This window comes from Rhodamnia argentea, chromosome 1 (genome assembly GCF_020921035.1).
Source record: "Rhodamnia argentea isolate NSW1041297 chromosome 1, ASM2092103v1, whole genome shotgun sequence".
In the NCBI taxonomy this organism is placed as follows: domain Eukaryota; kingdom Viridiplantae; phylum Streptophyta; class Magnoliopsida; order Myrtales; family Myrtaceae; genus Rhodamnia; species Rhodamnia argentea.
In genome coordinates, this window is record NC_063150.1 from 23,789,150 (window position 1) to 23,807,631 (window position 18,482).

Consider the following 18,482-nt stretch of genomic DNA (forward strand, 5'->3'; position numbering starts at 1 on the left):
ACTTTGATGAAGCCAGGGCGGCGAGGCCTTGTGGCCTCATGATGGGGAAGGTCGTCATCCTCCAGCGAGGCGAACCTCTGGACGCAATGATTAAGGACGACGCCGGTTCTAAGACGGAAGGAGGAGGTGCAATCTTATTGGGATTAGGTCCAGAGCCGGAGATGGTGCAGAAGCAAGTTAACAAGGGTTATAGATGGTTGAAATCGAGTTGGCAAGAGATCCAATAAAAACTACTATCTATGTCTTAATTTTGAGGTGATGCAGATATCACCCACTTATATGGAAGTGGATTCATGTGTGTTGTTTGTGACTTATTTTGATAACCCTAATGTAATATCCCGTAAATAGCTTTAAATAAATGAGTCTTGGATGAAATAGATTGGAAAGTTGACTTACGTTGATGAAGGTAGCGAGAAACGTTGGAAGTGATTTCCCGAGCCAATCAAACGAATCCAAGACGACGTAGACTCAATTCGGAGTTGAGGAAATGGGACTCTTTAGAGTCTCGCGGGCTGCCAGAATCGGGCCTAACCCAGGCGTGCGAATTAAAGGGCACCAAAAGAAAAGGCTATTCTTCTTTTATTAAGCAGTAGGGCCAGGAAAGATAGGCCCAAACAGTAGCTGCCATTTCACATTGGGTCTTGAAGGAAACAAAGAGCCCATTTTATTTCGGATTTCCCTCACTAGACGGAAACTAGCCCAACCCCAACAGCCTATCTCTTAGTTGTCTTAAAACTCTAGCCCACCAGACCCACATTTTTAAGCAGTGGCCACACGAACAAAAGGAGACCATTTGCATCTTCTTTTTCACTCACTGCTCTTTCCTTTTCCCGTGTACAGCCAGCAAACCAGCATTTTCCTCCTGGTCAACCATATCACATGCAACCAACTCTGAAGCCGCTTGCCACAGGTCGTCCAACTCACGCGCAACCCAGCCGCTACCACTCCTCGAGGTAAGTCGAGTTCTAACTCGTTTACTAAATTGCTTAATAGGTGTCGAGTCGGAGGTAGAGCAATGGACGGATACTGAGTTAGTCTTGGTTTGGGGGAGGGTGGCGAGATTGGTAACTAAGAGAAGAGATCGACTGCAAGTGGGGATGAAGTGTTGGTGCGGTGATTTACGTTTTTTTTTAGCCGCGGAATGAAGGGACGCCTTTGGGTTGGTTCATTTGAGCTGGGCTCCCAGGAAAGTCAACTGCAGTTTCTCTTGTAGGTGTAATTAAATGGCAGCAGTTTGTAAGATTTTGTTATGGAGACTAAAACAGTATCTACTTGCAATATAAAGGAAGGATCCGAAAATCTAAGATGACCGTACGTGTGCAGGCATGATATAGAGCAGAACTGGAGTCTGTGGCTGCGGGTGTTTATATGTTGAAATTGGCGATGTAACTTATGGGCTGTGGGTATCAAGTTGGCAAAGTAACTTATGGATTTTGAGGGTCGAATTGGTATTGCAACAACCCGAGGTAGAGTGAAATTACGGATGAGTTGTGGTGGTTTCAGGGGTTGGTGGAGCCAAGTTTGTGTTGCGAATCGTCAATGTTTTTGGAAATAAGGAAAACATTAGACACTCGAAGTTGGGCAACGCCCGTGATGTGAAACAAGTGGAAAATGAAAGGTCGGTTAGCGTTTTGTGCCAACAAGTGGTAAACAACTTGGAAAAAATAATAATAAATAAATAAGATAATAAAAGAGAAGATGAAGAAAAAGAAGTTAAATCAGAGAACAAGTGTAGTACGGGGAATTAAGTAGTGGACAGGGTAGAGAAATATGCGAAGTAGTGAGTCCTAACGACGAGGGTCTCATGATGAGAACGTTCCTTCGTTAAATAATACCGAGCTACATTATTTGGTATAGTCTAGTTAATGTTGATGAGGTAAACATGATTAAACTTGTATTGTTGTTGGAATTGTATGTGTACTTTAACGCGTGTTGCTTGGTAATGCGTCCTGACATGTTGAATCTCGCATAGCACATTCATTCTTGAAATTGCATTGAGAGAAAACTAGATGATTGGGCTTTGTGCCCAACAAGCGATACCTCATAGAATGTATGGGAAGGCCCTGCTGTGTGATCTGGGCGGTCCTACTGTGTAATCTGGACCGGTCTACGTGGCGGAACGAGACGTTAATTTGAGTGCATAAATACATGTCATGCATTAGCATCCTTTATATGTGAACATATGAGCGATACTAGTGACTTGTTTTCATTGTTCACCGTTACCCGCTCACCTTACTAGATGATTTAGTCGGTGATTTAGAACTTTGACTTGCTGAGTTTTCTCACCCCGTTGTTGTTTAAAATGTTTAGGTAACAATGGCTAGTTCGTCGATCACATTTTAAGGAATACCCACGCAAGTCTCTATGAGCGTGGAACCCTACGTGTGTCCTAGGCTACTTGATTTGGATATGGTTCGAGTTACCATCACCTTCGGGGTGAATGGCGGGTTAGATGTGGAGGATTTTTCTCATGTATATGTAGCGGTTTACGGTGTTCTAGAGGATGACCTGAGTCTTGTGGGCCCGTTACCTTTCGACTATGTGGCGCCTTAGGTGCCAAACCGTTAGGGCAGTAAGTCAACCATGTTCGGCACTACCTAGAACTTAAATTGTTTGAAAGGCCAGGTTCTTATGAGAGTTTTTGTGGGGTTATAGTTGCCTTTTTCTTTTGTACCGGGTAGAGTAATTGGCTACTTTTTGGAATGCTACCTGATGTGTTGTCTCCCAAGCTCAAAGAAAAAAAAAATGAACCTGACTTTGGCAGGCCTCCTTTTTATATAAAAGAAAATGCCGTGTTTTATTTGCTTAACTTTTTATTCTTTTTATTACTGGTAAATTACTTCAAATCATTAGCGTACGTGGCGGGCCCGGGACGCGACGGATTTTGACACCTAGGTTATGTAGTGGCACTAGCCCTCCAAAATATTTTGAATTTGCCTTTTAAGCTCTGTTTATTTTACAAAAATTAAATTATTTGAAAAATATTTTCCTAAAAATGTTCGTTTGTCACTCTTGCCAAAATAAATGAACAAAAAATATTTTTATCATCTGTGAAAATTTTTATACATGAATTATTGTATATAATGAAAATAGTTTTTGGCCAAAATACGTAGATACATACAAGCATCATTTGTTTCCAAGTTGATGAAATCACATTATGGCCTAATACCATAAAAAATCTCTAACTTTAGCTTTTGTGTCAATTCTACCTTTTTGTCTCATATAAAATCTCAAACTTTAGTTGCAGTGCTCTAACTTCTTTTTTATGACATAAAAAAATTTCCCAACTTTAAGTCATGTCCCAATTCTACCCTTATTTTTTTGGTCCTAAGGAAAACCCCTCAACTTTGGGTCTTGTCCCATTTTACCTTACACTACCAATTTTACCCCATAGTTTTTATAGTCTCTTAAAAAATCACAAACTTTTAATTGAGTCATAAACATGCCTCTATCAACCCTTCCTCCAAAATTTTTCGTTAACTATCTAGAAATGAAAAACTCCCAAACACGAGCTATTCAAGCGTCCCGAGCCCGAGCTCTCTTGTCGCAAAAGATGAAACATTCCCAAGCACAAGATATCTAAAAACGAACGAAAAGTTACTGAAGGCGATTTTGACGGAGGGTTAATAGAAGTGGATTTAGGACTCAAGTAATAGTCAGTGATTTTTTAGGAGACAAAAAAATTACAATATAATTAAAAATGAACCTAAATTTGGTATTCTTATGAAACAAATAAAATTAGGGTAGAATTGGGACTGTACCTAAAATTAGAGATTTTTAATAGACGAAAGTTAAAATTGGAATAAAATCTAAAATTTGAGATTTTTTTAGGATATTAGGTCTTACGTTGCTGAAGCTCATACGTGTCACTAAATAAGATGTCATTAACAAATTCCCATCATGCTCATCATGAGCTAAAAATGTTCTGTAAGACATCACTCCATCTGAAGATGCAACTTCTTACCAGAGCTCAGGTAAGGCTCCACCTCATACGTTCTCTAATCGTGACTTATTTCTCTATAGGACACATAAAAAGGGAAGAAAAAAAAAAGGAAGAAAGAGAGCAAAAAACTCACCGAAATTGTCCAATTGAAGAGCCAGAACTCCAAAAACTAAAATTTAAGGTTCAATTGAGTCTGCACTGACCCATTTCCAGTAATGCCTCTTCACAGAAATCGCCCTGTTCGCAGCACCTGCACCACCGCTAACGTCATATTCCTCTTCCTCCTCCGTGCAGAACTCTGCATCCTCCGGCAGTCCCTCGACCTCCGCCTCGAACGAGTGAAACATGTAACATGCCGGCAATCCCGGATAAGACACTGAATTCTTCTCCTCTACTTTCATCTTATATGATCCGGGAACAATCCTCACAGCATCCCCAATACTCCCAACCTCCGCCCGGATCACCGATCCCAACTCCTCCCTCACGGCCCTGATCACCGCCATCTCGGGCGTCTCGCTTGGCTTCATCTTCTCTGACAAGGGCCTGCGCCGATGGCGGACGCTGCCATTGGACAGTTGCTGGTGTGACTCGACGAGAATCTGACCGTTGGACCCGACGACATGGACCGTGACAACATTGACGGTGCGGGTAGGGGGGACGGAGTCAGTGAGCGAGGTCTCCCCCTCGGAGATCTCGAGCCAGAGGTTGTGGACATTCTTGGTGCCGGGTGTGACGCCCCAGGAGGCGAAGGAGTCGGAGGGGAGGCGAGGCTTGAGCCAGTCGGAGAGGGACGCCGGGGTGGCGAAGCGGTGGTGGATCGGAGGGCTTGGGCAAGACATGGCGGGGATTATGAGGAATCGCCAAGTCTTGAAAGATGAGATTTAATGAGAAAGGTCGGTGAGTGGATAAGCACTTTGACTTGACATTAGTAGATGTCACTTAAAAAAAGAATGGGAGGAATGTCCAATGTATGTAGACTCTATTGCTTTCGTCCAAAAAAAGTAAAAAAAAGTAAAAAAAAAAAACACGCACGCTATTCTATTTTCCTCTCCATTGTTGGCTGGAGTTTCTTCTCCTCCAAGATTTATAGCCCGGCCAGAACTTGGTGCTTTTATTCTTCTCTAGCTGTGGCGCACATCATGCGGCCAGGAGCAATTCTTCGAAAAGGAAATATCTTATCGCGCCTGAAAATATCCACCACAGAATCAAACAACGGCGTGCAGTCATATCAGGAACATTTTGCAGACTATTATTCTACGCGAGTGAATCCAAGAAATCTGAGGGTCCTGCGAAATCGCACTGGGCGACAATGTAAATTTCAGACGATTCGGAAAAACAAATCCGATTCTAATTCGACTAGGCATTGATAAAATTATCATGTCCCTAAAGAAATAGCCTTACCACTATATTCACCGGTGAAGGACATAAGAATCCAAGGGACAAATTATCCAAAAAATTTAAAATTTATTATACGGTCACCAATTTAACCGTGAATATTAGTCCTAAAAATTTTGACAATTTATCAATTTAATTTCAAAACTTTCAATTGTACTAATTTCATGTTAAATTTTTTAATAATTTATTAATTTAATTCTAAATTTTTTAACGTTTTACGATTTTAGTCTTTCTGATCATTTTTCATTGTAAATTACTGATCAATTTTGGCCGTAACTTGCGATGCAGAAGCGACGAAGTGCTATTTTAGCGAACTTCAGACAAAGTGGCCACAATAGACGGACAGACAAGCGTCGACGACACTTAACTTGGAAAAGAAGACCCACCTTGTAAAATAGCAACCGAATCGAATCAAATCATGAAAAGGAGGACTCTGGAAGAAACGGACAGAATCAATTGACAGTGACCCCATAACGAGATCATCATTCATCACGTAGCTTTAGCGTGCCTGTGTCGTTGGCGAGATTCCAATTTCCGGTCCAATAGAAGCCCTGGAGGAAAAATACATGAGGATCCATTTAGGTGGCAATAAATTATTCATTAGTGCTCATTTTCTGTTTCGGGCTCTCTTTCCCCGTACTTCAGCAAATTTCTTTTCATAACTAAAACTTATGAGAAGCGGTCATGTGGATCTTATAGTACTATTACCATTTTCACTTTCATTTTGACTGCAATTCCTCACCCTTTAGTTGATAATGAGGAAGACATAAAAATATAATATCTTGTTCATTGTCAAGTGAAGGGTACATGAGCCTATTCATAAGTTTTACATGAGAACAGAATATTAATTATAATCAATGAGGACCAATTAAGGGAAATATATAGAATCAAAAAGTATCCTAAATATATCTCTAACATTCCTCCTCAAACTCATGATAATTTGAAAGATGTCAACTTGAGTTTGGAGAATAGATCCAGAAAACGCCCAGGTGGATGTATCTAGGTGAAGACATGAGCAGTTTGTGGCATAAGAAATCGAGACAAGTCGAATGGTGCCACAAAGAACGTGATATCGGATGAAATGACAGTCCATTTCAAAGTACTTGGTGCGTTCATGGAAAACGTCATTATGTGCAATTTGGATAGCACTTCGGTTATCACAATGAATGAATGTTTTGCTATAATGACGCACTCCCATAAATTCTAAAAGCCATTGCAACCATAGTAACTCCGACGTGGTATCAACAAGAGCTTGATATTCTGGCTACAGAGCAAATCCATCTTACCATAGCAGTATGTTTCTTGCTATATAGTTGTTGACACTTGATTTTTGATCATTTTATTTTTAAAAAATTAATTAAAAATATGAAAAGAATTCTAAAAATTACAAAATCAACTTTGGAAGCCTTGGCCTAGCCTTAGGAACCAATTTTGAACAAAAAAATATTTTTCGTAATTTTTATATTTTTTCGAATTTCTTTTATTCTAAAAATAGCCAAAAAAATCATTAAAAAAATACCATTCGTGGTTAGAAAAATACATAAAAATAGTAAATATTTTTTCTTTAATTCCCTCTTCACTTTGGTCACTTTAAATTTTAAAAATTTGATTTGGGTCACTATGTTCCTTCACAAACATAAACCCGAATCGAGCTCAAAAATTTCATTTCGAGTCTTTTAATTTTCATTTTTCACTTTTCACAAGCTGTGACATTGATATCTAGAGCCTTGAATTGCAATTGGGTTCATTCGCCTGCCAATTCGTTCAATTTTATCTTAAAGGGCTTAATTGCACAATCTATTTTCAATTAGTCCTCGGTTTCACTAAAAATAAAATTAATTTTTTTTCAACGATACCCATGAAAATAAAAACCCTCTGCCCTATAGATTTCATCATGCCGAACCCATTGGTGGCCTTGATTTGGACTAATTCGGTCAAGCTTTGAATTAAACAAAAATCATTTTTAGATCTAATTTAAAATTTGAGGTTTTCATCAAATTCCAAGCTATAAATTCATGAAAATTCCCATTTTGGATGAAAAACATGTTGGGGAACCCAATTTTGACTGCAATTATAGAAAAAATAATCGCATTGGACCCCAATTTGATCAAAATGCCAAAACTAGATCTGCCGGGTCGGAACCGACCCAACCCCGCAGATCCGAGTCCGCAACTTAGCCAAAGAACAGCTAAAGCACCACATGTTTTCCCACGTTTCTCTCTCTCTTCCGCAACTCACTCAACGACGCCACCGAAAAAATCTCTCGGTTGTCGTCTTGTGCACATGTTTTCCGTGCGGAGAGGGGTTGACGTGGTGATTTTTCGAATGAGAAACGACAAAGGTCGTTAGAGGAGAGAGAGGGGCCAAGCGGGTACTTATAAGGAGGGGAAAAGAGAATTGTTGACTGGGGAGGGGGCTGGTATTTTTTAGATAGATAAAACAAGAAGGACAACGTTTGTAAACAGGAGTACAGAGAGAGAACAAGAGAGCGGGTGAGAGAGGATCGAGCGAAAGCTTCTCACCCGGACCTAGCCTTTTCGAAAAGAAAAAAAAAAACCGAGCAAGAGCGGCTGGGAGAGAGATTGAGCTGTGAGGAGGAGATCCGTAGGTGTCTATGCTCGAAGACCGTCTCAAAGCTTCATGCCGATGAGCCCTTCACTACCAAGGCTTTAGTCTTCACTGTGGCTATCTTAATAGGTCGGTTTTAGCCCCCCATATAACATCCCCTGTTTTTTCGCACATTGTGGGTTTGCGCTCGGTTTGATCTTTGATCAAAACGAGCCAAATCAATTGCGTACCGGCTTGGTTTTTAATCTCTGTAAGCATGTTTTGATGTCTACTCATCTTCGTTCTGCTGAGGAAGCCTCGATTTCTAGTTTGACTGTCGTTTGCCCGAACGTATGCTATGTGTTTGTTAAAATGCCACTTAGACCTTTGCATGGATTCTAGCTCTCGGTCATGTGTTACCCGAGCCTTTTAGTGTACCATGCTTTGGATATATCCTAGAACCAAGGCTAAGCTCTCCTTTGTCATTGTTTTACATTGGTGTGCGTTGAAAATGGTGGACCGACCAAAGCTTAGCAACGCCTTCCGTGTAGTCATCAAGTCCCAATGGGGCTCAGATAAGACCCCTTTCAATCTTTCGATGTTGTTTGATGTGTGAAACTCTGTTTGAACGTTAAAAAAAAATAAAAAAAATTGTCATCGGAACCGTTGTTGTGCCGTTTGTTTTGTCGAAGTCGGGGCATGTTTTAGTCGAAAAAAAGGTTGTAGGTGAATGTGGGTTAGATGGGGAGTTGTTTGGCATCAAAATCGCTAAGTTTTGTTGAGGTTTCAACATCGGAATACACTTTCTATTTGCCGGTGCTGGTCATCCTCCCCGGTGAGGGAGATGACCAATCAACTCTCAATGACGAGTCAGCACTAACGTGACACACCAACATGTGGGGGCGGCTCTTAAAAATAAAGAGCAGGACTGGATGGCTATGGACTAGCCACGTGTCGCAATCTGGCGTTTTCGAATATTAAAATAATTTTCAGGGTTTTATAATAGATTTTTGGTAATAATAAAAATTTGATCCGAAGGCCATTGTCGTGCCACGTGGCGCTATGAAATCCGTCGGATCTGTTTTCTTTTTAAATGAGTTATTAAATCAAGATCGGACACACCAGGAGATGCCACATGGCACATCCTAGAGGGTCCAATGAGGGTATTTTCTGACAATTCGAAAATTCATTAATAAAAAGAAAAATTTTGCAAAACCTAAAACTACGTCGTTTTAATGTCGATCCGACCCTTAAGGTCCGGGCAAGGCACCTGAGGGGTGCAAACCGAGTTGACCCGGTCCGGAAAATATTTTTTTATAATTACAAAAATTTTAAAAAATTCGGATAATTAAATAATAAAAAAGTTAGAAAATTGGGAAAATCATTAAAAAAATGGAAAATTCATAAAAAAATTTCCAAAAAAAAGGAAAATTTTAGGAAAATTTCTAAAAATAGGAAATGGCCACAATCAACTGGCCAAGTCCTATTCTGGGCATTTTCACCCCCGAGCCTTCCAAAAAATGACGATTTTTCCCTTTTGGCAAATCGTCTCCAAATCCTCTCAAATTACCCATGAACCTTAATCACACATTCTCTAAACTCTTATGGCTATATTTGGGACCCCTTGATTTGTATTGACGTGGTTTATTTATGTACTTGATTGCGCTTTCATTACATTGATTGTGATTGATAGGATTAATCTTCCGATCCGCATGAAACCCCGATTCGGACTTACCTCACCCTAAATTCGCGCTTGCATGAAATCTTAGTTAGGATGATCATTTGCGTTAGGTACCGAAAGGGCGTTTGTAATGACACCGACGTAACCAAATCCCCGAATCCGGATATCTGGTTTTGTAGAACTGAATGACCTCTCCCAATCACTCGGTCAGGTTTTTAGTCTACCTTCCTAGAAAGACCGTAGCGACTCCAAATGCATGCACACATTGTACATACCACCCGACCACACTAAGATCAAACCCGATCGACTCTTATCGTCTAAAATCCACAAACACTTCCGCCGTGATTTGGTACAAGCCTGAGAGGGCCCGCGCCGGTGACGCCCGACTACATTCTCGAGTGGGGCCCATTGGTAATCCATTAGCCCATTCATCGAATCGAGATTTTGATGAGGAGGGTTGCGACAATAGTGAGTAAGTGAGTCGGGACAAAAAGAAATAGAAGCCCATTTTTGTGGTTGCGAATGCCATTTTTTTTTTCCAAGTATTTTTACAATATTAAAAAATATTAAAAATTATGAAAAATACAAAAAAAAATTATTTTTTGTTCAAAAATAGCTCCTTAGTCTTGGCCAAGGCTTCCAAAGTTAATTTTACAATTGTGTGAATTTTTATGGATTTTTCATTAATTTTATAAAAATAAAAGACTAAAAATCAGGTGTCAATAGATGAGCGTACTCCAATTGATGTTTTGACCAAATTCTTTTGACAATTTCTTATAATTTGATTCAAAATCTTCCCCACAATCAATTTTGATAATCAATGTCATGTTGCAAGATGTTTTGGATGACCTCCTATATTATAGTATACCAAATGAAATTTTTGTCTAAATCCATAAATAATGTCAAAACAAGATTTCCATTAAATTGTGGAGTCATTTTCAAAATCTAAATCCCCTCTATCCTTGCGAAAGCATTGTCACCGGATCCCTTTTTCAGAAATATACCTAGGCTTCACGAAAGCATTGTCACGGGTCTCCTTTTTTAGAAATGTAAGACTTATATGTCCGAGAGCATAGTTCAAGTTCGGAGCCGAAAGCTCACGACTTGCCATTCCGAAAATACGATGATTTTGATAAATCTTTCTGCGAGTTGGCGATGATCTCTAGCACCCGAGGAAGCTCGGGGAACCAATTTGGAGCTTCGATTCTCTCCGGTTTGCTTTGGCGGAGATCGAAGAGTCTTCTCTCGTGCTCTCATCAATGTCGGACGGTGAGAGCCCATTTCTCTCTCTAACTCTCTCTCTCTCTCTCTCTCTCTCTCTCTCTCTCTCAAATGTTACCTCTCTGTGAATTGAATGAATCTCCTCCCTTGCAAAAATCGTGTTTATCCAATTCAAAAGGAAAATGATGCACACGAGGATGTTTCGATCGATGGCCTCTCGCACGTGTGAGCCACGCATTTTTTGTTTCTCTTTTGAGTTCGGATGGAGGTGGGCCATACGGGATTCCCCATTTGGTCCTGCGTTAGTCGCTAATTGGATGTCACTTGTGCTTGTTTGTGTTCGGGTTATCCATGTAGGCAACCGCGGCGAAGAATGGTCCGGCCGTCGCAGCTATGGCAATCATTGGCCAAGGAAATGGTCTTGATTGGTTCGGAAGGATGAGGGCTACAAAGCCCATCTATTGGGTTTATCAATTATGGCCAGGCGGTGTCTCAATTTGTTGCTCGAAGTTCGGCTTGCATTGCCCATTTGAACCTGTGCGGGAATGAGCCGAGGAAGAAGAAGGCGGTTAGGTTACTAGGTAGAATTTTGGGTTGACCAGGCAGAGCGGACTGTCTAAAAATCATCAAATTGACCCCCTTAAACTTCAGAATTTATCAAATTAAACTCCAAAATTGAACATAGCGGCTTGAATTTCATTTGAGAAAGGCAAAATTGGGTAGCATTGGGGTCGAATTATACAAAACCCTCAAATTCCCCACTTGACTCGAAAATGAAAATTGACTAATCCAAACCCTAAATTGTTGTATCGAGTCAAACCACCCCACTATTGGACTTAGAATGATGAAAACTAGAGGGTAGTGGTCTTGGTTTTGCAGGTTCATCCCTAAAATTTGATTAATTGCATTTAGAATGAAACTCGGGGACTAAATTGAAAAATAAAATTTCTGTCTAGCCCTTTTCTTTCAATTGTGCAATTTTCTCAAACATGTGGACTAAAATGCAATTCAAGTATTAAATTCTGATGTCATGACTTAGAAAAAGAAAAAAATTGGGAATAAAATAGCTAAAAATGTAATTTTTGGGCCGATTTGGGACTATGCTCAATAAAGAGACCTATAATATTAAGTTGAAATTTTCAAATTTTAAGAGGTAAAAATGAAAAGGGAATTAAAATAAAAATATTGACTATTTTTGTGTGTTTTTTCGGCCTCAAATGCTATTTTTCCTAATTTTTCAAGTATTTTCCTATTTTTCGAAAATATTAAAAATGAGAAAAATATGAAAAATTATTTTTGGTTCAAAAGTGATTCCTCAGGCTTTTTCAAGGCATTCAAAGTTTATTTTGTAATTTTTTGACTACTTAAGGATTTTCTATGAATTTTCTAAAAAAAATTGATAAAAAAAATTACGTGTCAACACCTCCTTATCAATACGTGCCCCATAAAGATTATTGTACTAATTATACCTTTGTGTCATATTAAATATCGAAGTTACGAATCAAAGATCTTTTGGAGTAAGAAAATGAATAATAAGAAAACAAAGTGTAACATGTATATAGACATGACAGATTTTGTCTATTTAAAATCTTGTTAAAAACAAACATCTATTATTTGGCGGAACCCAATCTTGCTAATTACAAATAATAATTGAAATAATCAAACTATATGAAATGAATTTTGGCTCGTCGCACAACACCTTTAGGTATTCTTAAAATATCCTGCATGTAAAATAAATAATTTAGAGAATATTTTTTCAAAAATAATTGCTTCTTTCACTTGTAAAAAAAAAAACAAACGGAAAAAAAAATTTAATTGTCCACGAAGATGTTCGGAGATAAATTGTTGGCCATAATGACATATCTTTCATTAATAAATTATTTCGTGCTATATAAGCGATCATTTTTAAAAATATATTGTTTAACTCATTCATTTTTTATGAAATAAATAGAGCCTAATACTTAGATCAAATAACAATGGCATTCGTGTAATTATGTTGAAATCAACGAGCAATTGGAGCAAAAAAAAAAAGGGTGATGCTTGTTGAGTACAAGGGGGTCCACGATTTGACTCCTCTCCCGTTTTGATATCGATCATAGGCAAGTCAATGCGACTTTTTTTTTGTTGGACCAAAAAAAAATGCTACTTTTTCAAATAGAAGAGATTGACAACCTTTATCCTTTTTCCCACCTCACCCAAGAAACCATCAATTTGTAGTTCATTGGGTGCGTTGCATTTGTACACATCACGAAGACCTAGCGAACAAAACTTGATCCATGTGCATTGCGATGTCTGTTCTTGGGATATGGTACACATCGGAAGGGGTATTGTTGCAACAACCCTTCACCGGATGAACCTATGTCATAATGGATGTCTCATTTGTTGAAGCTGAATCTTTTTACCTGGATTTCAGTTCTTCCTTTCAGGGGGAGACATAGACAGAAAGGGCGAATTGGTGGGAGTTTTTCGGTAGTTTATTGTCCAGTGGAGAAAGAGGCCTTGGGGGAGTAGAGAAGGAGGTGTCATCTAATCCTGGTCAACTTCGACGGGTGTGGAAGTCGCTGGAAATGGGAGTTGTGGTACTGAAGGAGACCGTACGGGAGGAGGTGGTGAGTGGGCGGATGATACTGGACATTGAACAGGCCTTGACAAGGGGTGGATAACTCCTACAAGAACAAAATCATGAAGAACGACTTCCCTCTTCTCTAGTACCCGACTCAACTCTTGAGAATATTCCTAAGGTAACCTCTCCTAATCCTTTTTGTGTATTTGATGAGATTAATACTTACGTGGGATATAGACTACCTGCTAGGCACAATCGAGGCAAGCCCTCGAATAGATATTCGCCAGATCCTGAAGAGAAGAGATCTACCTACTCTATTGCGAATTATGTGTCAACCAAAAGGCTATCGGATCCATTAATGGCGTTTGTATCGAACATGTCTACAATCCGTATTCCAAAAGGGGTACATGATGCTCAAAAGGATCCCAAGTGGGTCCAAGCAATGGAGGAGGAGACTGTGGGATGTAAATGGATCTTTTCAGTGAAGTACAAAGTAGATAGATCTATTGAGAGGTACAAGGTGAGACTAGTAGTGAAGGGGTATACGCAAACTTATCGGGTTAACTATCAAGTGATGTTTTATCCTGTTGCTGAACTTAATATTGTTTGGGTCTTATTATCTCTTGCAGCTAATCTAGACTGGCCACCACACCAGTATGATGTCAAGAATGCATTTCTTCACGATGATCTCGAAGAAGAGATTTATATGGATATTCCACCTTGGTACAATTCACCCTTCAACCCGGGTCGATGTGTAAGCTAGAGAGATCGTTATATGGTTTGAAGTAGTCTCCACGAGCATGGTTTGACTCGGATCACACATTGTTCCTGAAACGACATCAAGGAAAGGTAAGCGTGTTGATTATCTATGTTGATGATATAATTACCACTGGAGATGATTGGATAGAAATATCTAAGCTCCAAAAGAAACTTTCTGAGGAGTTTGAGATGAAAAACCTTAGGGGCTGAAATACTAGGTATTGAGGTAGCAAGATTGACTGGGGGAATATTTTTCTCACAAATAAAGTATGTGCTAGACCTATTGGCAGAGTTGGGAATGTTAGATCGCAAACCCGCAGACACACCAATTGTTCATAACCATAGGCTTGGGGAGTATTCGGATGAAGTGCCAACAAACAAAGAAATGTATCAAAGGTTAGTTGGCAAACTAATTTATCTAACGCATACTCGTCCCGACATTGCATATATGATGAGTATTGTTAGCCAATGCATGCATGCCCCGAGTGAAGATCATATGAATGCAGTATTGCGTATACTTCGCTACTAGAAGACCTCTCTAGGGCGAGGATTGAGATTTTTAAAAAAGGTTCATCTTGAGATCGAATGATTTACTGATGCACACTGGGTCGGGAGTGTTTATGACAAGAGATCAACATTAGGATACTTCACTTTCGTGGGAGAAAACTTAGTTACTTGGAGGAGCAAGAAGCAGAAGGTGGTGACATTATCAAGTGCAGAGGCCTAATTTAGAGGGATGGCCAAAGGGTTGTGTGAGCTTCTGTGGCTTAAAAAGTTAATGTCGGAGATTGGGTTTGCCTCTAGAGCCGAGATGAAGTTGTTTTGTGATAACAAAGCTGCAATTAACATCTCTCACAATCCAGTTCAGCACGACCGTACCAAACATGTTGAAGTGGACCGTCATTTCACCAAGCAAAACTTGGACACCAAAGCCATTTGATTTCTATTTGTGCGATCTGAAGACCAGTTGGCAAATTTTTTGACAAAGGTTGTATCAAGCAGGATTTTCCACAACTTACTTGACAAGTTGGGCATTTACAACATATATGAACCAACTTGAGAGGAAGTGTGGGAATGAGCTGTAAAATACATGTAAGAGTTGTAATTAGCTAAATTAAAGGTTTTCCCTATTATGAATCTTTCCTTTCTATGTATATATATCTCTTTAAGTCATTGTAACAGATATGTAAGAAGATATACAGAAAATTGAGGAATAACGTTTTTTCCTCTAAACCACTCTGTGTTATCAGAGGGCATAGTGATAAAGCGCCTGGGCACAGAAAGAGGAATAGTACCGAGATCAATATGTCAGAAGCTATACCCAAACTGGGTGGATAACGTACCGTATCCATGTGGTATAAAATATCGGATTTGACTATGTTCACTAGTGAAGATGATCAATCAATCGTTGCATGCGGTGAGGCGAACAATGATTGGCGCCTTCTGCTAAGGCTATTCTTGTTGTCTCTATCTAAAGCGGCCTTTGCTGGGGACACTAGCCTGGCGCTGAATTCTGTGCCGAATTGGGAAGACATGGAGAACAAATTCCATGCTCAGTTTTACCGAACGGTACTAGAAATTACTTTGTCTGAATTGGCCAGTACCAGACAATTTAAAAATGAGACCATCGAGCAATAAATAGTGCCGTTTAAAATATTGAGAAACCGATGCATGGTGACTCATCCTGAGAAAGAAGTTACAGACTTGGCTAAAGTAGGTCACGAAGCGGCTCTATACGCTTCTTTTCTTTTTCCCTGTGTGCGGCTGCGGCAGGCAAGAAGAATAAAAGCAAAATCCTTGCTACAAAGACTTCTCTGCCCATAAAATAAAATCCATACTTGAAAAATAAAATATGTGAGCCCTTAATTTTGTCCTGCAGCACTAGAGAGATTTTCCTTTCTGTTTTAACCGTAACGAAAGCTCCCTTTCTTGAATTTCGTTGTTTGCTTAAACTTGAACATTTATCCAACTCAATCAATGTTGCGACCTAAAAAATTCTAGAATTTCCAGGCTAATGGATTATCAGGTTAATTATTTAACTAACCTAACTCGGACTCTCCCAAGTCCATACAAAATCGCAACTTAAGGTTCAATTGATTAACATGCAATATATTTGAATTTTGGAGTCGCCACTAATCATTTATGGTAGGTCGATTAGAAACCTAAATAAAATAGCGGGAGAACTATTTTATTCCTACGAACCGGAGATTAAGAGTTCGGGGACTTGATTACGCCGGATTACTCTAACGCCCTTTCGGTACCATTTTATCTCGTGAAAAATCATTTGAGAATGCAACATTAATTGATTTTAACCTAAGTCACTAACAAAGGTTATCATGCGGGTGCACAATCAATTAATGAACATCCAAAAGTCAATATAATCAAGGGAGCATGCGTCACAAAATTATTGTTTTCACTTTTTGATTTTTTTTTATATGAATGCATGAAAAACTATACTATATGCAATGCAATGTTATGAATTAAATGCAAGACTAGATGAGATACAAAAGATGACATGCACATGAAAATTAACTTCGTGATGTATGAATTAATTAAAGTTCCAAACATGCAACTTTAAACTAATGTATAAATATATGCTCATAGTTTAATTAAATTGATTACGTGATGTTGGAATCAATTAAATTAACCTAAGCATACAATTCTACATGCAATGCAAACTAACGTACAACCTATATGACATGGTATGAGATGACATAGCAAAGATGAATGACGTGGCATGGATGACGTGGCAAAGATGACATGTAAAGATGACATGGCAAAGATGAATTTTTTCTTTTCGGATGAATTTATTTCCTAACATAGAACTATGCCAAAAATAATTTTTGTCTTGGATATTTTAGAGTTTACATTCACCTAAACCCTAATATATTAAAGACGAATCATTTTAGACATGAAATTCTATTTGAACATGCAATTTCCATCCTAAAATGCAATCTAATCTAAATATTTTACAAGAGGGATTAGATATGCAATCATCTATATGATGCTATTTTTAAAAGATGCAACTTTCAAATATGCAAAGTGAGTGAACGCAAATTTTTTAGAATTTTCGAGATTACATCATGCGACGGATATATTCTAAAAAAATATGATAATCAAACAATTCAAATCAAATGAAGAAAGTGAATATGCCAATCAATGTCAATCAAGAAAGTGGATATGTCAATCAAGTTTTGAAATATTTCGCGAACATTTGAGTCAATCTTTAATTCGTAATCCTACGATTAACGATTGAAATCAAATCCATGCCTAATCGAGTATTCCATCAATAATCTTAAAGATGGACTTTCTCGATTATACGGCAAGTTACGGATTAGGAAAATAAATTTTCCTAAACAACCTGTATTTTGAAAAAATATCCACTTTGATGCAATATGAGAGATATGCAAATATGACACGATATGCAAACTATTCCAAATATGATCTAGATTATGCAATGCTCAAATAAGCAGGTTAATATCTTCAAAGATAAGAAAATATACCCAACGATTGCCTTACCAAGTTCGAATTTTGATCGAAAACTGACGATCAAACCTGGACTTTGGACCGATCGGTGGACTCGTCCAAAAACCATTAGTTGACCATCAAAGGGTAAAAGACGCAAGCACCCCGGTAAGTGTTGTTGGAATTGTCGCCTCCGCTTGCTGATGGTGGTGCCTGGCGGTGAGCTCGCATGTGCAGAGAGTGTCCAAGCCATCTTGAATTTATCCGTTTGAATCCCTCAACATGTTTGACCAAGCTAATGATAACCTCCACTAACCTGCAAAGAATAAAATCGCAATGGCAGCACAAACTATTTTTTATCGCTTAAGCAGTGGGAATTCAAAACAAAAGCCTCCCACTAAGACTTCACTTTTACTGTGACCACATCATTGAATAATCCAAAAAATAAAATCACCGCCTGCTATTACTTCAATTGTGGATGAGTTGCGTGTGATTTCACAGATGTTGAGCTCCTCACGGTGATAGCCTAGCAAGTCTCGGAGGTCACGAGCCGGTAGCCTCTTGTCGTCATAAAGAGATTCGGCAACGGGAGCAAGTTTTGGAGACAAGACTACTCAGTAGGTGAGACCTACAAATCTCTTGGTGAAGATGGTCAAGTTGACTCCGCGACTGACCAAAGGGAACCTGCAACAAAACGAGTGTAAACTAAACATAATAATAACAAGGAGGGATCGTCACCGCGATGCAGACCCTGATCAGGGACGTAGTTGGTCATGTCGCAGGGGATTTCCTCATCTCAGTGCAGCACATTCGGCGTCAACTCAATCGTCAGGTGTGCATAATGGATGTCGAGATGGTGATATGGACTAGGGACGTCGGGACAATGGCAAGGCGTGACCAAGGAACCC

The 18,482-nt window shown here is 39.2% G+C and overlaps 1 protein-coding gene across 1 annotated transcript; it reads right to left on the minus strand.

Moving 5' to 3' along the window:
• Positions 1–4,119: 4,119 nt before the first annotated feature.
• On the minus strand, positions 4,120–4,782 carry LOC115727737. The gene has a single exon (XM_030658004.2). It carries the CDS (start codon positions 4,780–4,782, stop codon positions 4,120–4,122), a length of 663 nt encoding a protein of 220 aa, XP_030513864.1.
• Between the last annotated feature and the right edge of the window lie 13,700 nt (positions 4,783–18,482).